The sequence below is a fragment of the Camelina sativa genome, chromosome 10 (genome assembly GCF_000633955.1).
Source record: "Camelina sativa cultivar DH55 chromosome 10, Cs, whole genome shotgun sequence".
In the NCBI taxonomy this organism is placed as follows: domain Eukaryota; kingdom Viridiplantae; phylum Streptophyta; class Magnoliopsida; order Brassicales; family Brassicaceae; genus Camelina; species Camelina sativa.
In genome coordinates this window covers 11,670,009-11,692,652 of record NC_025694.1, presented here as the reverse complement: position 1 = coordinate 11,692,652, position 22,644 = coordinate 11,670,009, and the positions used below count along the sequence as shown (strand labels likewise).

The following is a 22,644-nucleotide window of genomic DNA, read 5'->3' as shown; positions in this document are numbered from 1 at the left end:
TAGGAGTTGTTAATTTCTCGTAAGATATTATTCCCTTTGTCTCATAATAGATGATTTTCTAGAAAAAAAATGTGTATCACAAAGATTGATTTTCTGTAATTTTTACCAATTAATGCTAAGAAATTGTAGTTTTCAAGAATCATTGATTGAGAATTTAAATTTTAATGAATTACTATTGGTTGATAGTTATGAAAATATATTTTTATAAATAAAAATACATTTATACCTAAACATTCAATGCTTTTCTTAATTTGTGTGAAACTCCTAAAAAATCATCTATTTTGATACAGAGGGAGTATGTTATATGGTAGTTATTTTTGTTTTTGTATTATTATTATTTATTTATTTTCCAACTGAGGTTATTTTTTGGGAAAATGTTCAATTAATTTTTTTTAGTTTTGAAATGAATATCGTGCTCTTCTTTTCCCCTTTTCTTTTGTTTTTCCTTCTTTTTAGCATTAAGCGTGTCCTTTTCTGGAAAGAAACATATGATTTAACATGTAATTTATTCATAGTTTTGTAACTAATAATTTTTATAATAATTAATTAATTTGGAGATTAAATAATTAATAAATCATAAATTTAGAATATTTTTGTGGAATCTTATTTAATAAAAATAATCATAAGGTATGTTAGAGTATTAAGGGATTTATAGCAAAAGTTTATATTTTTTAAAACTAAAATGTACTAATTAGATATTGGTTTTTACGGTAAATTAGATATTGGTTTTTTCTTTCAGAAGTTGTCTAACAGTTTGTCTTATTTACTTTTATTTTTTTTTGTTAATTACTTAAATTATGAAATAGAAATCTATATGGCAATATTTGATTGATGAAGTGACTTGTGCTTTATAGTATAAATGATTGCAATACCCACTAATTTGTATGTGAAATTGCAAAATTTATGCTAAACTATTGAAAACATTTTTTTATGCTAAATTCCAATCAAATATATTTAGTATATATATTCTCTATTATTTCGACATATATCTTTTTAAAATAAATAAAAAACATTAAGAGAGAGACATATATTTTTATTAAAGTAATTGTATCATTACGTATCAAACCTTGAATTTTATTATTTTTAATATGTAATGATATGTCAAGGTTCAACTTCAAAAGTCTTCAATCTTAAGATTTATATTATCTATGTTTATTAAAATTACTTGTATCATTACATATTAAAATTCATTCACAACCAAATACACCATAATTTATTTTCATTAGATTTAATTGTATCATTATATGTCAAAAAAGGAAGGTGGACTCGGGTTTCGTGACCTTCATCTGTTCAACCAAGAGTTTTTAGGGCATCTCCATTGGTGGTGGCTTAATAGATTTTGTAGAAACTTTGAGCATTAAAAGTAATTAAAAAAATGAAAAAAACAATCAAAACTTAACCATCGATGTAAAGGTTTTAGAGTTGTATCTTAACTATAACGTGTCCGTTTCTGATTGGCTAAGATTTTTTATTTTTTATTTATTCTTCATCTCTCCTCTCTCGATTATTTCTCTCTGTGCTCACGACAAAAACTCTCCGTCGATTCAGTCGATGATTTCTCTGGCTTCAGTGTTGGCGTTGATTACAAAGTCAGAAGATATTCGTTCTCTGCTCTTCTCTTCTCTCTGTCTAAGCTATCATTGTTCGTTTGAAATGAAGGTTTTCTGATTTGGGAATTGATTTTAGTAAACTTAGGGTTCTTTCAATTGGGCATTGATGTTAGCAAATTTATGGTTTACGGTTGTTAGCAGCTTAAGAATTGGATAATTTAATGGTTAAATGGTTTGCGGTTGATTCGTTGAGTACTTTTTTTTAATGAGTTTGCTTGATTTTGATTCATTTCTCTGTTTTTGGTGAGTTTAATTGGAGAACTTGCAACAGATGGTAGAGGTATTCAAGGTTCTTTGCAAAGTGATGATGCTTCTGCACTCGGATACACTCTTCTTGTTGAATATGTGTTTGACATTCAGAGGTGAGGAACTTATATGTAATGCCCATTCCTTGCTCATATCATGAATCCCAAGACTTGGATTGCCAAAATTCATTCAACTCATCTCTGCTCCATTGAGTAAACTGAGCAATTGCCTCATGCTCCATTGGATTCTCAGGAAACCAGGAAGTGTCCATCATCAATGTCTGCTAAAACCAACAAGAGGCAAGATACAATCTGGCAATGGAAACTTCTTCATGAAAGTCTCCACGGTAAAGGCTTCATGTAGAAGCAGAGAATTTGATGAAACTAATAACAAGAAGATTCCAATAAGAAGATGAAGAAGAGAAGAAAAGACATACTTGCATACATGTAATTGTAATAGTTTAGGATCAACCCAAGTTTAGGATCAACCATTGGACACATAAATTTGAAAGTTTCTTAATGAAATTCTTAACTCAACATTTTCAATTAAGCAACTTTGTTTAGTGACCAACCAATGGAGATAGTCTTAGCAAATCAAATGTGGAAATTAGTCTAACAGCCTCACTGTCTTTTATTCCGACTCCTAAAAGCAAGATACTTTCGAGATGAAAGCATTTTTACAGCACAAAAAGAGGAATAAAACATCATATGGGTGGAGTTCGTTACTGTTTGGATGTGGGCTTTTACAAAAAGGAATCCAAATTAAAATAGGAGATGGCCGCACCACCGTACTTGATACTGATCTATGGTTACCAACTTTGCCTCCACGTGCTCCCCATACACTACCAATGTCGGATACTAATCTTCTAGTAGAAGACATTATTGATCCAATAACTCACCAATGGAATGAAGACAAAATTCACTCTATACTCTATAGTGATTCCTGAAGATCGATATTTGATTCACAAAGTTTTCCTCCATACAACGCTAGTTCCAGATAACTATCTATGAAGTTATACAAAAGATGGAAATTATACGGTTAAGTCTGGATATTGGACATCACTACACAGTACAAGTGACGTACCTGGTCCAAAACCACCATTAGCAACTTCACCTGCACTGGCTGCCGGTATATGGCAACTACCAATAACAACAAAGATAAAGCATTTCCTATGGCAGGTGGCATCAAGGGCAATTGGAGTGGGCGAAAATTTGCTCAGACGAAACATAAAGGTAAATCCATACTGTACAAGATGTTGTTCAACAATATAAACAACAGATCATATGTTGTTTTCATGCCCTTATGCTGCTATGGTTTGGAGAAAGGCGGGCTTTCCAACAGATCAACTATGTGACCCAAGGAAATCTTTAGAAGGTAAGTTGTTGGATCTTATTGTACTCTTTAAAGACACAACTATGGATACTATGTTTCGTTCCTTACCTTTTTGGTTGCTATGGAGAATCTGGAAGGGAAGAAATGATCTTGTTTTCAATAAAAAGAACATCACGGTGACCAAAATCATCACTCAAGCTTTAACAGATGCAGAGGATTGGTTAACTCATACATCTATGCATGAAGTCCAACCACACAAAGGAAGCTCTATCATGCAAATTTCACGGTGGACCAAACCACAATCAAGGAGGATTAAATGCAATTATGATGCCTCACACCATGACAGAGACAAGGTCTCAGGTCTTGGGTGGATAATCAGAAACTCAAATGGTCATGTGCTACACTGTGGCATGGAGTACTTCAGAAGAATCTGAATGCTCAAGTCTCTTATGGGCTATACAATGAAGTTGGGGTCTAGGCTACAGGTCGGTGATTTTTGAAGGTGATAAATTAAATATCACACGTTTACTCTGAAGATGTATTGGATATCTGAAGTAGTGTATGTGTGATACAAGACGTGATACATGATTGATGTTGTTTTATGTGGCTGAGAAGTTTCTAGAAGATTTGAGAAGCCATTATTGAAGGACGGTTTGAGGATGAATTGAAGAGGAAAACTACTATTTCTTTGGTTGATTAAATTGGAGTTTTACAAGGAAAAGGAAAATAGCAAAAAGGAAAAAGTCTTTTTTCTTATGGAATTTGGAAATCTTCTCCTATGGTGATTAGTAAGTATTGGGGGTATATAAGGAGGTGTTGGGCACGTCCTAGAGAAGCAAGAGAGCTGAGGCATAAAGGTTAGAACCCTAGAGAACTTTCTGTTGGTGTGCGGCTTAGTTTCGCGGTTTGGTGTTTGTGTTGTTCAAGCTTATTTGTTCGTCGGTGTGACGTGTGTGTGAAGGCTGCTCAAGAGAGTTGAAGATCTGAAGTCTAGGCTCAGGGGGAGTTTAGCCCAAGGTTAGGTTATCTTGGTTTAAATCTAGGCTTGGTGTTAGTATAGTTAAGGGTAGAGAATTATTCTTAAGATTTCATGTTATAGAATGGAGCGGTGAATTAAGAGGGTTGTGCTTGATTTACGCGTTTGCGGATAGGTTGTATTTGCTTTATTGTTCTAGTGGAATCGAAATGTGGACGTGGTCCCGGAGAGTAAGAAAAACCGAACCTCGTTAACAAAGTTCTTGTCTTCTTTACTTTCTGCACTTTATTATTGCCTCATCCACATTTACAAGTGGTATCAGAGTGGGTTCTCGAAGAGATTCAGTCTAGTTTCGGGTAGATCAAGGGTGAGGGTAATTAAGGAAGTAAGACAGAGCTTTGAATCAGTTGTGATGACTTCATACAGAGAAGGCACGTCTATGACAAGACCACCGTTGCTTGATTCATCGAATTATGGATATTGGAAGGTTCGTATGCAAGCGTTTATTAGTAACCTTGATGAAGATTGCTGGAATTCGATTGAGCTTGGTTGGGAGCCCCCTAAATTCGTGGATGATAAAGGAGTTGAGTGTCTTAAGCCAAGAGATAAGTGGACTGCTGCAGAGAAAAAGCTATCAAGTTGCAATTCGACAGCCAAGACAGCGATTTACAATGCTATTGATTCAAGCCACTTCAAGTTAATCTCTCAATGTGTATCAGCTCAGAAAGCGTGGAAGTCATTGGAGAATATGTTTGAGGGTACTTCAAGTGTCAAGAGAACTAAGTTGGATATGTTGGCTTCACAATTTGAGAATCTAAGGATGGAAGAAAAAGAAACTGTGGCTGAGTTCAGTGCTAAGTTATGTGATATTTCTAATGAGGCTTTTGCTCTTGGAAAGCAGTACAAAGACAAAAAGCTTGTGAAGAAGTTGAAGCGGTCATTGCCTGCAAAATTTGAGTCAAAAATTTATGCAGTTGAAGAAGCTCATAATTTAGATGAGATGGCTTTTGATGAGTTTGTTGGGATTCTTAAAGCTTTTGAATTAAGCAAAGCATATGAAGCTGAAGGAGTAAAGAAGAAAGATGATGTTGTTAAGGAAGCAATAAAGAAGGAAGTTGACATTGGAGTAGCTCTTAAGGTATCATCTTGTGAAGATTCAATGGCTATGTTATCAAGACAATTTGCTAAATTTTTGAAGCGTAAGGGTGAAGAGAAGAAAAATAGAATGGGTGAAGAGATGAAGACTTCATCAAAGAATGTTCAATGTTTTGAATGCAAAGGATATGGTCATGTACGGTCTGATTGTGCCAATCTACAGAAGCATAAGAAAAAAGGCTATGAATGTTGTTACTAGTGATTCTGAAACTTATTCAGATGAAGAAGAAGAACTGAAGAATTTTGTTGCGTTTACAACTTTTGAAGATAGTTCTGCATCAGTGTCTGCAACTGCTTCTGAATCTGTAGCAAAACCTGCAACTGCATCTGAACATGAATCTAATAGTGATAGTGATGGAGAGGATATGAGATATGAAGAACTTGGTAAGAGTTATGAGAAGTTGTATGCACATTGGCTTAAGTTAGTTGATGAAAATTCAGTTTTGATTAAGGAGAAGCTCGTGTTAGAGGCTAAAGTCGTTGAAGTAGAGAAACATGCAACAGAGAAGGGAGAAGAAGCTTTACAAGCTAAAGTGCAACTTGAAGAAACTCAAAAGAATTTGAGGATGCTTAATAATGATATAGAGAAGCTGGATCATATTTTGAGTATTGGCAAGACAGATAAGTGTGACCTTGGATATGAAGGAAAAGTTTCAAAATTGGATTCGGTGTTTGTTTCAAGTGGAAAAATCACGTCGGCTTCAAAGCGTACTTCAGAGACTGCTACAGAGGCTACTTCAGAGACGGTATTTGTGAAAAACGTGGTACAAAAATTTCTGCATTGTAGAGTGCACCTAGAAAAATATTTCGACCTGTTTGTCATCATTGTGGTGTTGTTGGGCATATTATGCCAAAATGTTTCAGATTGTTGAGAGAGAGGAGCCGCATGGAGAATGTTTTTGATGTAAGGTTGTGTGGTCTTACATGTTATCATTGTGGAGTTCAAGGACATATTAAGAGGAATTGTTTCAGATTCATTTGAGAGTTTAATCATGGAGGTCTAAGGCGCAACAAGATTTGGGTTAGCAAAGATGAGTTCTATGGAGGTGCTGTACTAGGCTATCAACCGCGTTTTGCAAAGCGGGGAGAATTTTCCAGTTAGTTTTGACCATGTTGTGACTCATTCAGGGGGAGAATAAATATGTGTTTGGTGATGTTGTTTAGGAGTTTGGACTGATGAGTTCACAACCATAGTCAAAAAGGGGGAGAATGAAGATGTATTGGATATCTGAAGTAGTGTCTGTGTGATACAAGACGTGATACATGATTGCTGTTGTTTTATGTGGCTGAGAAGTTTCTAGAAGATTTGAGAAGGCATTATTGAAGGACGGTTTGAGGATGAATTGAAGAGGAAAAATACTATTTCTTTGGTTGATTAAATTATAGTTTTACAAGGAAAAGGAAAAAAGCAAAAAGGAAAAAGTATTTTTCTTATGGAATTTGGAAATCTTCTCCTATGGTGATTAGGAAGTATTGGGGGGTATATAAGGAGGTGTTGGGCACGTCCTAGAGAAGCAAGAGAGCTGAGGCATAAAGGTTAGAACCCTAGAGAGCTTTCTGTTGGTGTGCGGCTTAGTTTCGTGGTTTGGTGGTTGTGTTGTTCAAGCTTATTTGTTCGTCGGTGTGACGTGTGTGTGGAGGTTGCTCAAGAGAGTTGAAGATCTGAAGTCTAGGCTCAGGGGGAGTTTAGCCCAATGTTAGGTTATCTTGGTTTAAATCTAGGCTTGGTGTTAGTCTAGTTAAGGGTAGAGAATTATCCTTAAGATTTCATGTTATAGAACGGAGCGGTGAAGTAAGAGGGTTGTGCTTGATTTACGCATTTGCGGATAGGTTGTATTTGCTTTCTTGTTTTAGTGGAATCGAAATCTGGATGTGGTCCCAGGGAGTAGAAAAAACCGAACCTCGTTAACAAAGTTCTTGTGTTCTTTACTTTTTGCACTTTATTATTGCCTTATCCGCATTTACATACTCAACCAAGACGGACATAACCACAGGCTACAACACTACCTCGATACGATCAAACAATGGCGCCATATGTTTACATCGATGACTTTCTCATTTCGCCATCGAGAACAGAACACCTGCGTAGATATTCTAGCAAAAACAATTGTTGTATACCCAGCCCCATAGGAGGTCTTTAGTTTCTGTCCAAATTTTTTACAACAGTCTGTAAACATTGATCTTAGCTCTAATCGTTAATAAAATTATTGGAAGGAAAAAAAAATTAAAAATATATAAGAGAGACATATTTTCTTACCGTTTATTTGTGATACCTATCATCATTTAAAATACAAAATGAAGATTACTATTTGATACGAAAATAAATTTATGATATAATTTCAATCTTTTATATTTGACTGATTTTTTTTTTAACTTTTAGTGTTTATGGTTCATATATCCAATATTATATGAGAAATTCTACGAATGTCATTTGAATTCGCATTTTATCTCACCAACACCAAATAAGTCGAATATAAAATCAATCCATTCAAAGTTTTTAAGCTCACTTGACAGAGAACAAAACCAATCTCGATTAGAAAAATAAAGAAAGAAAGGAAAGGTAACTCACATTCTAAACCAGAACTCACTCAGTCTTTTAGAATGTCTCCATCTCCTTGTTAAGATAGATGCTAACAATGCAAGTACCAATTATAAAAGGACAGTGCAAGTAATGTTCAGTTCTATTATGCGTATTTTGAAATGAAGTGAATCTCTCACGCGATCAAGTTTGTCAATTCATATATTTTCCCAATTTTCATGTTGACTTTATCTTCCTTATCATCAATTTTGTATGGTTTTTTTGATGTAGATATGTTATCTTCTCTTAGATAGGATCTTATCAAGAAGTTGTATGTGCAACTGTGTGGAGAGTATTTTTCTTGGATTAACTTTGAAACCACCATCTCACCTTTTGCAATCAAACTCGTTTTGCATAATTCATAGATCATAATGTTGTAGATTTGTAGATCAAATCTTTACTCCTTTCACGGCTAAACTAAAGAACAGTGAACATGCCACTTTAACTTTTCCAAATTTGAGCAACCCACCAATCAAGGGCGGATCTACCCTTAGAGTAGGTGGAACAAATGCCCTATTCTATTTTTTTGTAGATTAGTTAGTAATAATAGCATATAAAATTGATAGCTTAGTTGGCAATTGAGTATCTAAATTAACATCCTTGGTCAAGAGTTTGAATCCTTGTATCAACTATTTTTTCCTTTATATTTGTTATTTTGTTTTAGTCCCTTCCTTGTTAGTCATTTTTTAACTACGATATTCTTTTTCCTTATTCTATTTTTCTAAAAGACTCAAAATTAAAACTATATGCTTTAGTTCTATTTATTTTTCTTTTTCCAGTTTAGCTTTTACAAATTTAATACCTATTTATTTATTGCAGTATCTTATAATTAAAAAATGTTAGTCAAATTAGTAACATTAATTAATAACATCTCTTTTTGTAGTTAATTATTATTTTTAGAGCTTACATTTGTGTACTATGGTTCAAAAGATGTATTATGTAGTGAATTTTAAATATGCGATTATGTATTTTTTAGTGAATAAATTGAATATATATCTAATATATGTTGATATGTTATCTTATTATATAAAGCTTTGTTCTTAAAGTTAATAACTCACCATATCGTGACACGTGTTAATTTTAACGATCAGAGATCAAAGTTAAAAATTCACCAGATCGTGACATGTGTCAGTTTTAACGATTAAATATCCAAGTTAGTAACTCATAAGATCGTGACACATGTCAATTTTAACGATCAAAAATCACATATCAAAATTAGTAATATTAATATTATTTAATACAATATTTTTTTATCGTAATCTTAAATCCCCTATTAAATATTAACTTTTACACATGTCAAGATCTCAGATTAGTAACTTGACACATGTCAAAATCATGGTAATATCTAAACTTTGATATTTAATCGTTAAAACTGACATGTGTCACGATCTGGTGAATTTTTAACTTTGATCTCTGATCGTTAAAACTGACACGTGTCACAATACGATATTTTTTTTATTGTAATCTTAAGTCCCCTATTAAATATTAAATTTTACACATGTCAAGATCTCAGATTAGTAACCTCACATATGTCAAAATCATGGTAATGTCTAAAGCTTCGACTTCAGCATGCAAGGGTGAAAGGCTCCGCCGGAAATTAGAAGCTCCCATGCGTGGCGCTGGATCATGGAGCTGGGTGCAGAACCATCCTACGCCTGCAAAAATATCGCCCGCTTTCCAAGATCCATCAACGAAACAGCGATAGCCTGAAAAGACATTGGGAAGGGAAGCTGCATCCACCCTCAACCGAAAGGGTCAAAGAAAGGCATTTAATTTTAAATGTTGTCAAAAAATGAAATACTTTAATAAGATATTCTATTTCGTGAAACACTCACAAGCAAGCACGCAGGCAATCAACAACCAAAATCACACCAAATACACATCTAATCGCTTAGATTAGTCATTATCACGCACACACCTTTAAGAAATACGAAACTGATTCTAAAACCTACGAAAATAGCCTCCTAGCAAGTTCCTCTCACGTCCTCAGCCTTAGATCTCCACTCACAGGGTCAGATATTTCCAAAAACGGTTTAGAACTCCTCAAGAACGCTCACATGAACTTTATAGAAAGAAAATGCTTCTTCTCACGTTTCAGAAACGACGAAAGATTAAAACCAACTCTAAAACGCCGAGTTTATATACAAGCCATAGGGTAAACGCAACCAAAACGAGTGTTTCACTTAAGTTGTCCCGAAAAAGCGTACCTTGCATTGATCGATGCACATCTCAAAACCGAGATTTAGGTTCACGGACGTTACATTTCATTTAATTTTTGTATTTAAAATTAACTAAAAGTTATTAATTAGATTCGTCATTTCCAAAATTCTTTAGTTAAATTAAGAATTTGAGGAATTTCTTTACTTTATGGAAAATGAATGTTTGAGAATAATTTAGAGAAAGTGGTAAAAACCGTTGAAATTAAAATTTTAAATTATTTTGAGTCATGTAAAAAAAATGAAAACAGTTCAAAAAGTATATATATTTCAAATGATACAAATATTTGGATAAACACAACTTTGTAGAAAAAGAAAAGAACGAAAAAAAGAAAAAACACCTAAACTTAATCATGTTGAATTTTTTTCTCCATTTCCTAAGTCCCGCTGACCTCTAGGATCCAATTAAACACGGCAAAGTTGAGTTTATGGCTGGGCATTCGGGTAACTCGTTTGGGTTCGGGTATATCCAATCGGAGTTGGGTAAACGAGTTTAGAAAAATAGAACCTATTGGGTATTTTTTAATATATGGGTTTGGTTTGGTTCGGGTTACAAATTTCAAAACCCTATTAATACCCAAACTACAAGATACCCGAAAAAAAATATTGAATTAATTAAATTTAAACAAATTTAGCTAAATCTTGAATTATGTAACAAATTATTTTATATATTTTGATTATTTTTTTGTTTTATGACTCAGGTCCATCTTTCGTCTCTTCGCCACCAGCTACGAGTCACAGAAGCGACGAGACTGGAACACGTTTTTGCAGTACCTCAAGAACCACAAGCCTCCTCTTGCCTTGTCACGGTGTAGCGGAGCGCACGTGATCGATTCCTCAAGTACCTCGATCAGTTTGGTAAGACTAAAGTCCACATGGCGGGTTATCCTTAGTTCGGCCATCAGCAGCCTCCGTCTCCTTGCTCATGCCCTCTCAAACAGGCTTTGCTCAGTATTTCTTTAATTGATTTTATATTGTTTTGGTACAATCCGTCAGTATAGTTAATTCGTATCTTTGTGTTCGAAAAACTAGATTCTTTTTAGGATTTTTGAAACTTTGTATATTGGTCCCTCTCATAGAAAAGTACGACTTAAACTTTACCAAAAATAGATTAACAATACTCTGGGAACCTAAATTCTGTATTTTTCCCAAATTAGATGTTTGTGGGTGTATAATGGATGTGGAAGATAAAAGAAGGCCTGCGAGTGTCATTGATAGTAATGAAGTTGTTCTCATGTTGTTGAATGGCAGGTAAAAGATATTTACTCTACCTTTAGGACAATTACGTTTTAAAATTGTCTCTGTTAAGATTTGTATTGATTTGATAAACATGTAGGAATGAGACTGTGAAGTGTCGTCTCAAAGACAACTATGCTTCTCAATTCATGTCCATATGGCAATCAAGCGGGTGCCATCTCATATACAAATCCGAACATGTGTTCTGTGTAATGCGGTTTATGAGGGTGAGAGAATATGAAGGTATGTAACATAAATTAGTTATGATATAATCATCATAAGGTAACCAATATATTCACTTTAAATTCTAAATGTCTATAGGTGCACCATGTATTGAAAACACCTTGGCCTCTTCGGAAATCTTCATAAAACCAGAGTTCGAAGGACTAGAGCATCAGCAGGCTATGTAAGATGTAATTATGTATATTAAATCAAGTTTTGTATGATGTTAAAGTAAAATTTCTTAAAACACTTTATATATTTACAGGTATGAATTTGTTGTATTTTATTACATAAACCATGTGATGAAGCAACAATGTTAAAGCTCAGGCACTCAAATGTAAAGAATGGGGCGTTGAACATTTGTTTTTTTTGTCTTTTTGAATGTCTATAAAATTTTGTATATTTGTATTACCCGCTACTTGAAATCCAACTTCGCATTACTCTCATCTTTATTTTGTAATTGAAATAACACATTATAATATTGAAATTTTGGAAATTGCTTACGCTTAAAAAAAATTTAAATTTATTTATTGAATTTTAATATCTATTTACTACCGTTTAATTCTTTATTTATAAGATTTAATTAATATTTTACATTGAAAGTATTATTTATCTTTAGTAAGAAAACCCTTATGTATATATGCAAATACAAAAAGTTCTTGACAATCAAATAAAACATTGTAAACTGTTTTCAAAAAAGATAAAACATTATATTTAAATATGTCAATTATTTACATATTAAATCAGAAAAGTAACATATCATAAAGTATCAAAACTATTATTAATAAGATCTTATTACCGCGCGTAAACCTCCCTAGTGTATACTTTATCTTCTTCCTCCGGTTTGTTTCTCACTATCGAGTGTCCTGTCGAATGCGATCTAGAGAACTTCTCCGGCAAATTTTGTTCCTTTTTAATGCTACTGCTCTGTCCTGAAGACGGCCAAGTATCAATCGTCACTCGTCAGTCCTTCCTCGTTGAGACGATCAACTACTACTACTGCCGTTAGTTTCGTCTTTTTACTCTGACTAAAAAAAAGTAAACGAGTACAATCTGACCGGCAACTCCCGGTAAAGACTTGAACCACCGACAAAGCTTTCCCCGGTTTACATGTAACGGCATCATACACGACGACCGATTTTCACGGTCCGTACTGTAAACGATCCCTTTTTTTTTTTTAATGCCCTCATTTAAATCTTTCTTTTTTACGAGCCGTAGAGAGCGAGAAAGTGGTTTTTTTTTACGGTTTCCTGGATTCCTGATAAAGAAAAAGCTCATTTGAGGAACCAAACAAAAAAAATAAACGGAGTTTTCCCCTGTTTCGATCTTTTGCAGTATATAACATTGGGCATGTTCGTTTCATCGCCGCAAGTACCTGCGGTTGCGGCAGCCGCAGCTATTATTGTTCGTTTGGTTGCCGCAGGTACCTGCGGCGTGACGCTGCGGCAAACGCATCTTCACATTTTAAACGTTGATTAGATGCGGCGATTAAAAATGTTGTGTTTACCGCTGTCGCTGCCGCTGCCGCAGCCGCCTGCGTCGATGAAACGAACATGCCTATTATCATAGTGTTCTAAAGGGAGAGTCTTGAGTGAATGCACTCATTTCCATTAGCAACTAAAAAATTGTGAGATTGCTTTCTGTGGGGCTTAACTCTTTTTGTTGGTATTATACTATAAAAGAACTTCTTAGACTGATTGAGAAAGTTGATGTTGATTGAGACAAATCATAACAAGTGCCGACGATATTGTCGTTTTCCTTCTTATATCCTAATATTTGCCTTGGATTTCAGGAATATACGCAACTGAGTTTTTGTCCTTTTTCCTCTGTTTCAGACTATTGATCACAGCTGTTCTTTTTACATGCGTTACTTGAGAGTTGTTTAGTAACATAACTGTTATTGCGGATTGGAGAAAAATTGAAAACAATTTGATGATGAATGGAAGAACAACAGCCAACAATGTTCAGACGAATCTGTCTACGAAGAACGGGAAAAGAGATCAAAAGCTAGAAAAGATGAACAGCGCTAAAAAATTTCAGGGCAAGAAAGGCTCAAGCCTTTGGATGCTAAGGAGGAAGCTAAAGTCTCTGAAGTAGTAAATGATGTAATTACACAATCAAATAAGGATGATGAAGATGTCCCGAATGGGGAGTCAGATCATTATCTAGAGTCCGAGACTAGTATAATTGAAGAGAAAACCAAGAAAGAAGAGAGTGCAAATGGCTCTGTTTGTGATTTGGTGAAAGTTGATGATGATGATGAGGAAGAGAGCAAAGAGTTTGATGCTACTACTAATGCAAATGACAAAGGAGTCGAAGATTGGGAAGATGCTTCAACGGGTGACATTAGCGGTGGAAGTGAGAACGAGGCAGGTGATGATGTTGAAGAAAAAAGTGAGGATGAAGAAGTATTGAAACAAAAGATTGAGAATTTGGAGACAAGAATTGAGAAACTCGAAGAAGAGCTAAGAGAATTTGCAGCGCTTGAGATTTTACTCTACTCGGTTGTACCAGACTACTCTAGCTCAGCTCACAAGCTTCACACACCTGCTCGAAGAATTTCTAGACTTTACATCCATGCTTGTAAACATTGGAGTCAGGGAAAGCGAGCAACCGTCGCTAGAAACTCCTTGGCTGGTCTCATTTTAGCTGCTAAATCTTGCGGAAATGATGTTTCGAGGTAAACAAAAACACAATTTAAAAATTATGAGTGTATCAGCTTTTTAGTACTTTGATCTTCTCAGGTTTTTCTTGGTTGTTACGTTTTAGGTTGACCTTCTGGTTATCGAACATCATTGCTCTGAGAGAGGTCATTTTGCAGGCTTTTGGTAAAACTAGCGTTCCTAGTCACTTCACAGAGACCTCTAAATCAAATGGGAGTGAACATATTGGTTTAGGGAAGCTTAGAAAGAAGAATAACAAATGGACTAAGCAGTCAAATAGTTTCAAGCCGGTTTTCGAAGACTGGCAAGAATCGGAAACCTTCACTGCTGCATTAGAGAAAGTTGAATTCTGGATTTTCTCTAGAATCATTGAATCTGTGTGGTGGCAGGTGAAATTTCAAGAAAGCCTCCTTCCTTCATTGGAATTTTAAGAAAGGTTCCTTCTTTGAAATTTGTTCTCTGTTCTCCTTTTTCAGGTTTTCATTCCTCACATGCAATCCCCGGAAATTGGCGGTAAAACTTATGAGAAACTAATGAGACCTGTTTTGGGAGATCATTTACAAGGAAACTATTCAATCAGCCTATGGAAAAACGCTTTCAAAGTTTCTCTATCCCGCCTCCGTCCAATGCGTGGAGCAGGGAACGAGTGCGGTTGCTTACCCATCTTGGCTAAAATGGTATTAAGATTCTTCATTTTATAGTTCCAAGCCAATAACATAAACTATGTAAAAGCTATTGGAATCTTAACTTCTATATACATTATCTCCATACTATGTAACAGGTGATGGAGAAGTGTATAGCTCGAATTGATGTAGCCATGTTCAATGCAATTCTGCGTGAGTCAGAGCATCAGATTCCCACGGATCCTGTCTCTGATCCTATCCTAGATTCTAAAGTCCTGCCTATACTTGCTGGAGACTTAAGTTTTGGATCCGGGGCTCAGCCTAAAAACGCGGTACAACATCAAGAAACATAATCAGATCGTTATATTCACTTTAACATGAGAAAGTACTAATGTTCTTGAATGTTGTGATCTCTCGCTTTTTAGATTGGAAATTGGTCAAGATGCCTCGCTGAAATCTTCTCTATAAACACTAGAGATTCAGTAGAAGAAAATGATCCCATAGATAGCGAGAAATCATTCAGTTTGCTAAACGAACTTAGCGATCTACTTATGCTTCCTAAAGATATGTTAATGGAGCAATCCATTAGAGAAGAGGTTTGTTTGATATCTCCATCACTCTTTATTAAGCTATATTTGATCACATAACATCTTTCTTGACTAATGCATAGGTATGCCCATCGATAAGTCTTCCCTTAATAAAAAGAATACTCTGCAACTTTACACCTGAAGAGTTCTGTCCTGATGATGTCCCTGCCTCCCTGGAGCTGTCCTAGAAGAGCTTAACGCTGAGGTAACAAAATCAAATCCATATTTTCTTTCTCTGCTTATATTGTGCACTCACTATACTTTTTTTGTTTGTTTCTCATCAGAGCATGTCAAAGCATAAGTTTTCAGGAGTTAGCTTCCCTTATGCGGCTTCTCCTGTTTCAGACGTTCCTCCATCATTCTTGGTTTTGTGAAGGATCTGCAGGAGAGAGGAGAAAGTGTTGAATTTGGGATTAATGATTTGAACGACATGAGGCGTAGTCAGATGAAAATGTTTCTTGAGCTGGCACTGAGATGCTGTGAGGAGAGGAATGAAGACAGGCCAAAGATGATCTTGGTGGCCAAAGAGATTAAGCTAATAGAAGGATTACTCGACAGTTAAAGCCTGAGATGCTGGGAAATGGGTCTAAGGATGGTCACCTGGATTTCTCACAGAGTATGTTGATGTTTATAGCTTTGGAATCTTTATGAATTATGATGGTTCTTCTGATTGGAAGACATGGTATGGCTCCTCGATCTGATGTGCGCTTTCATTGATATCCGTAACTATGTAAGAGGCTTACAAGAGAAAGGTGAGTTTACCGAGACCATATTGAAGGTCGGAGTAAGAGACATTGAGGAGGCAGAAAGATCTCAGGTCAACAAGTTTGTTGAGCTAACGTTTAGATGTTGCGAGAAAAGTTTGGAGAAGAGACCGAAGATGATCGATGTTGCCAAGGAGCTTAAGCGGATAGAGAGATCACTCTTTGAATTATCCGAGGTAAACAAGACTACAACATAGATCCGTTTTGGTTCCTGAAATATGCATAAACTCTTGGGAGAATCTTAGATATTGATGATACCAATCTTGAGGCTCTTCTAATCAACACAAACTTCTTTGTGATGTGTATGAGATAAATTAATTTGTTTATTTATAAAACATGTGAGATCAGCACAACCGTTTTTGTTTCATAATAATGATCGGAAAGGCATCTATCTATCTCTGTGGTTGACCAATTAAATAGGGTTAGTTTCGTCTTTTTACTTGAGATTTTTTTTTATTTCCATGTTTTAAAAACTAAGAAAAAATAGGACCGGTTCAACTAATAGGTCCGGTTAGTGGGATTTTATCCGGTTCACATGAATTGAGAACAATAAGACCTCGAAAAGAATCCAGACTTTTATTATTTCTCATGATTAAAGAATAAAGAAGTAGATTACACTTTCACTTCAACACTTATGAAGTTATGAGTTTAGCTTCAAGGAAAAATTTGGGTCATGCATTTTATAAAATCTTATCAACTTGGCTTTCTCGAAAAATATGTGGTCTAACAAGTACGCTCTCTTATCGATTAAAATAAATATTTTCAATCCAAAATCTATTAAAATTCAATATAAATTATATATGAATTTTGAAATTCAAGAATAAATAAACTAAAAAATAACTAGTATTCATAATCCAATAACACATGATTTTTCTATGGATTTCCAAATTCCTTCAAATTTACGAAACAATAAAATCCCTCGAAACTTCATATATAAAGTCTTCTTATGATCTTACTTTAAATATATATATATATATATAGAAAAAGCAAAATCTAAAAACAGAATTAAAAATTTTTTTATTATAAAATTCAAAGCAAAATAAAAAACCCAAGATTCGGGTTCACGGGCGTTACATTTCATTAAATTTTTGTATTTAAAATTAACTAAAAATCATTAATTAGATTCGTCATTTCTAAAAATCTTTAGTTAAATTAAGAATTTGAGGAATTTCTTTACTTTATGGAAAATAAATGTTTGAGAATAATTTAGAGAACGGTAAAAACCGTTGAAATTAAAATTTTAAATTATTTTGAGTCATGTAAAAAAAATGAAAACAGTTCAAACAGATATATATGTTTCACTCTGAAAACCCATTTACAACCGAGATATATATATTCAAATGATAAAAATATTCGGGTAAACACAACTTTATAATATGCAACTTTATAGAAAAAGAAAAGAAAAAAAAACACCTAAACTTGATCATGTTGAATTTTTTTCTTCATTTCCTAAGTCCTGCTGAACTCTCGGATCCAATTAAACACGGCAAAGTTGATTCTATGGCTGGGCATTCGGGTAACTCGTTTGTATTCGTGTATATCCAATCGGATTCGGGTAAACGAGTTTAGAAAAATAGAACTCATTGAATATTTTTTAATATATGGGTTTGGTTTTGTTCGGGTTACAAATTTCAGAACCCGAATAGTATCCGAACTACCGGGTATCCAAAAAAAATATTTAAAATTAATTAAATTTAAACAAATTTAGCTAAATCTTAACTTATGTAACAAATTATCTTAGATATTTTGATTATTTTTGTTATTTAGGTATAAAACTAATTGAAATATTCAAAATTTATAATCATAATTTTGGGTAATCGAATTATAATATATTAATGCTAAATATTATAAATATGTTTATATGTTTGGTTTTGATGAGTACCCAAACGGATATTGGGTATTACCTGATCCTAACCCAAACTGATGGATATTAGAAAATAGAATCCAATAGAGTTTTATAGGAAAAATCGTATCCAATCCGAATTTGGTTTTTCGAGTCGGATTCTGAATTGGATATGCGGATATGGTTTTTATGTTCAGACCTAGTTGACTCGGAGATTGACTATGATTTAATACATTAAAAAAAACAAAAACAAAAACAAATTTTTTCTTACAAATTTCTGGTTAAAAGTGAGTTGTGTGCAATAATATCGGTAGGGGGATCATAATTTAGTTTTAATTAATAAGAAAAGGATAAAGATAATTAAAACAAACAAATTACTTTTATTTATAATATAATGTGTTATCCTCGATCAAAACAAACAAATTTTTTACCAAACAAAAAAAAAAAAAAAAAAAAAAAAAAAAAAAANTTCTGTTAGTGTAGACTTTTCCTTTACCACCACCGGATTCGTTTTATCGATATTAAAGACTAATTCAAGATACCGATCCATTTGAGTAGAGAATGTTTTGAAACTTGTCATACACTAAAATACTACTGTGTATTTCTATTTTTTTCTCGGTTTTGGTATAGGTCAACGAATTTAGACTCATGGAGCCCTGAACAGCTCAGNTAATTCCTGATTTGTCATCGATCAATACTTTGTTTCTCTCGTCTCTGACAAAACAAAACCCTAAATTTCGTCTACGATGGCTTCTCACAATTTTACCGACAAAAACTATAGTTTTCAGAAAATTGCAAGCAAAATCTGAGAACAAGGTAAGAATTGTTTCTCGTTTTTGTAATTGATTTTCTGGGTTTTTTCTTTATGCGTTTTTTGAGAGTCGTATTGCGCGGGGCAGTTAGATCTTCGATTTGAAAAATGTTCGTTTTCGTTTTAATTGCCAATTTCGTAGGTATGCTTTGTTTTAAACATGGGCATCGGTTACATACGGGATTTTCCTATGCATCGATTGTTCAGCCATTCATCGGAGCCTCGGTGTTCATATCAGCTTCGTCAGGTAAACTAAAGGATTAATCTTTAAATCCAAATCCAATTCTGCTTCTGTTTTTGAGGCTACTTGTTGTTCTGTTAGTGTAGACTTTTCCTTTACCACCACCGGATTCGTTTTATCGATATTAAAGACTAATTCAAGATACCGATCCATTTGAGTAGAGAATGTTTTGAAACTTGTCATACACTAAAATACTACTGTGTATTTCTATTTTTTTCTCGGTTTTGGTATAGGTCAACGAATTTAGACTCATGGAGCCCTGAACAGCTCAGGGCAATGATGTTTGGTGGCAACAACCGCGCTCAGGTGTTCTTCAAGCAACATGGATGGACGGACGATGGCTAAATAGAGGCTAAGTACACGTCAAGAGCGGCTGCTTTGTATAGGCAGATTCTTGCAGAAGAAATTAATGCTGCCCTACCATCATCTCCTGTAGCTGCCGGACAAAGTTATTCCTGCTTCTTCTTTTAATGTCCACTTGCGATCTCAAGGACAAAGTGGTGCTGATGCACAAGTTCTTAGCCATGTTGCTCCACCAAAGCCTTCATCAAGTTCCAGCTCTTTATTTGTTCAAGTAAGTAAGCCTTGTGTTTTAGTTTTACACTCCAAAACAGTTTCGGTCATCTGCTATATAACTAATTTGATTACTAGGTTGAAGAATCGGTTGAAGCAAGAAAGAAGTTCTCAAACGCAAAGTCCATTTCTTCTGCTCAGTTTTTTGGAGATGAGAATATATCCGATAATCTTCCATCAAAAACTACCCTTGAGGTAAGTAGATTGTCCTCCATCCATATTATCATGACAAACACTTTTTTAGATATCCCTGTGATCTCTCTTTGATTTCATNGGTGTTCTTCAAGCAACATGGATGGACGGACGATGGCAAAATAGAGGCTAAGTACACGTCAAGAGCGGCTGCTTTGTATAGGCAGATTCTTGCTACAGGAGTTGATAAAGTCACTGCAGAAGAAATTGATGCTGCCCTACCATCATCTCCTGTAGTTCCGAAAGCTTCTAATGAGGTTTCTTCTTGTGCTGTCAAGGAAGAGCTACCTCCTCCTAAACACGAAATTACCAGTGCCACTTCTTCTACTCCATATGTGCCAAGTACGTCTAAGAAACTTAGAACTATTGGTGCTAGACGGGCAGGAAAAACTGGTGGTCTTGGTGCACAGAAGCTTACTACTAAGGTAAGTCTCTTAGTTGCGTTAACGTTTCTCTTCTCTTGTTCAGATTAAAAATTATAATTTTTCCTTTTTTTTTTTTTGTGGTAAAATGTTCCCACAGGGGAATCTCTACGACCAGAAACCGGACAAAGTTATTCCTGCTTCTTCTTTTAACGTCCACTTGCGATCTCAAGGACAAAGTGGTGCTGATGCACAAGTTCCTAGCCATGTTGCTCCACCAAAGCCTTCATCAAGTTCCAGCTCTTTATTTGTTCAAGTAAGTAAGCCTTGTGTTTTAGTTTTACACTCCAAAACAGTTTCGGTCATCTGCTATAACTAATTTGATTACTAGGTTGAAGAATCGGTTGAAGCAAGAAAGAAGTTCTCAAACGCAAAGTCCATTTCTTCTGCTCAGTTCTTTGGAGATGAGAATATATCCGATAATCTTCCATCAAAAACTACCCTTGAGGTAAGTAGATTGTCCTCCATCCATATTATCATGACAAACACTTTTTTAGATATCCCTGTGATCTCTCTTTGATTTCATATGCTGGCAGGTGAATAAAGACATGTGGTTATCACTGAGCAAAGTCGGCAAAATCAAGGATAAGCTCGTTGGGGGAATACTTGGAGCTGATGTTTGTGGCCTCCGAAAGGAAGTGACAGAGTTAAAGCAGAAATTGCATGCACAAGATGCTGATGGCATCCCTATTGCCACCCGTCGGGACTGGGTCCACAAAGTGTGTGACCAAGTAAGTTTTTACCACATTCATCTCTCTTCATCTGGTTTCTTAGATCTTTTAATTAACCCTGATTGTTCTGATAAACATAGTATTTGTGTGGTTGTTTCTAACAGATCACAGTGATGCCATGCCACATCTATTTTCTCCCCATATATGGAGACATACTTAGGAGTACCGAACAGGATATGTGGGCCTTAATGGATGAACTATATGGGACGGAAGTGGACCCTGATTCTATTCTTGCAATAGCAGATTAAGCGTTTACTGTCAGTCTGTCAGAAGCAAAGATGGTATCTACAGCGAGGTTCACTATTCCTGTAAAAACGTTTGCATTTAATAAAGGGAAATATTTTGAATAGGCACAAACATAAAAGAGTTTACAAGATGTTGTGTGAGCTATTTCGTTTACCATAATTTCAACCGAGAACCAGAAATGTGTTAGAAAAAGCAAAGTCGCGTAACTAATAATAAGCCTACTACTATATTTTTATTAAGAACCTGTCAGTAAAATTAACCAAATGATGCTGACACGATCGTTTTACTTGCATAAAGATAATAATAAACAAATCTTCGATGTGATTTGATTCTACATTCTAGAAGATGAGCTCGCTCTCAACCTTGTCAATAAATGTGTGTTTTGAGTAGAGAAAGTTTGTATATAAAATTCTAGCTACGCCAGGGGGTCATATTTCTTTATAATTTGTTTTGTTTCAATATTAATATGATTGAAAGTAATTTAAAAGGCTCCGAAGATTTAATATCTTACATTTGCTCATATTTTAGTACTGTTTACTTCACATATATTATACGTTACTTTTACAAAATCAAGTGTTAATATAAATTCATATATAATTTGCTTTTTTATATATAAACTCAAACATTATTGTTCAAATTCATATTATTTTGCAAGTGCGTTTTTAGAAAATTATACGAATTTCAATGTAATTTTTTTTGAAACCTCCCAATAATTGGTTTTTTCTTTAGTTGTTTTTTCTTTTTTTTGAATAATTTAGAGAAATTTTTGTAGTCTTTCTTTTCTTGTCTCTGAATAATCTGTAATCTTCTTTTCTTATTTTAGAATAATAATTGGTTTTGAATAATAATATAATCGTTTAGGGTTTAATCTATTGAATTACAAATAAGGTAGTGACTTTAGCACTAGAATCAAATAAAATATGAAATTACTAAAAGTAAAATGCAAGATTTAAAACTTAAGCTGTCATAGTATCGTACCAGAGAGAAATAAATAGGAACAAGATATTCTTTCTCATTTTTTTCTCCAAAAAATTTTGTTATTAAACTCTAGTAAGAGGAAACAAAATCACTAATAATACTAATTAGCATCTTCTCAAGTTAAATAAATATTCTAACCTACTATATTTATAACCAATACCACAACAAGAAGAAAAAAAACTTAACTAATTAAAAAAAAAAAAAGTATATATATTCCGTTTTCTTCAATTTTCAGATTGTGTTTGAGCGGAGACTTCACCAAACCGGCGATGATCATATCCTCTGTTTCTAACAAGTTCGGCGAACGTTACACAACTCTCTGTCTGGCTATGTCCTCTCGTGACCTTAATCTTGACATGTTCCGGTAATCTCAATGTATACTTATCTTCTTCCTCCGGT

At 34.4% G+C, this 22,644-nt stretch overlaps 2 protein-coding genes, 2 long non-coding RNA genes and 1 pseudogene across 4 annotated transcripts in view; 3 read left to right on the top strand and 2 right to left on the bottom strand.

Moving 5' to 3' along the window:
• On the top strand, nt 1,457-2,396 carry LOC104718536. Its single transcript, XR_756394.2, has 2 exons — nt 1,457-1,972; nt 2,109-2,396. It is a non-coding gene; the product is annotated as an uncharacterized LOC104718536 (long non-coding RNA).
• Nucleotides 13,358-16,046, top strand: LOC104718535 (annotated as a pseudogene).
• On the bottom strand, nt 15,718-16,551 carry LOC109127006. Its single transcript, XR_002033703.1, has 2 exons — nt 16,045-16,551; nt 15,718-15,823 (listed from the first exon to the last, which is right to left on the bottom strand). It is a non-coding gene; the product is annotated as an uncharacterized LOC109127006 (long non-coding RNA).
• Nucleotides 19,028-21,439, top strand: LOC104718534 (probable ADP-ribosylation factor GTPase-activating protein AGD8). Its single transcript, XM_019230523.1, has 7 exons — nt 19,028-19,109; nt 19,337-19,425; nt 19,968-20,293; nt 20,391-20,546; nt 20,622-20,738; nt 20,827-21,021; nt 21,126-21,439. The coding sequence occupies exons 2-7, from the start codon at nt 19,380-19,382 to the stop codon at nt 21,267-21,269; spliced, it is 984 nt and encodes a 327-aa protein (XP_019086068.1). The 5' UTR covers nt 19,028-19,109; nt 19,337-19,379; the 3' UTR covers nt 21,270-21,439.
• The window catches only part of LOC104720271 (RING-H2 finger protein ATL29-like), a gene marked incomplete at its 5' end in the record, with an annotated part of 2,510 nt that continues 2,226 nt past the window's right edge, over nt 22,361-22,644 (bottom strand). Inside the window, one exon of the mRNA XM_010438203.2 lies at nt 22,361-22,630. Within this exon, the coding sequence (XP_010436505.2) occupies nt 22,470-22,630 (161 nt within the window). The remainder of the gene's footprint in view (nt 22,631-22,644) is intronic.

Coding starts and splice junctions, on each gene's coding strand:
- LOC104718534 (XM_019230523.1), top strand. CDS start 19,380: ATGATGTTTGGTGGCAACAACCGCGCTCAGGTGTTCTTCAAGCAAC. Junction 20,294..20,390: donor CACAGAAGCTTACTACTAAG/GTAAGTCTCTTA, acceptor ATGTTCCCACAG/GGGAATCTCTACGACCAGAA. Junction 21,022..21,125: donor TCCACAAAGTGTGTGACCAA/GTAAGTTTTTAC, acceptor TGTTTCTAACAG/ATCACAGTGATGCCATGCCA.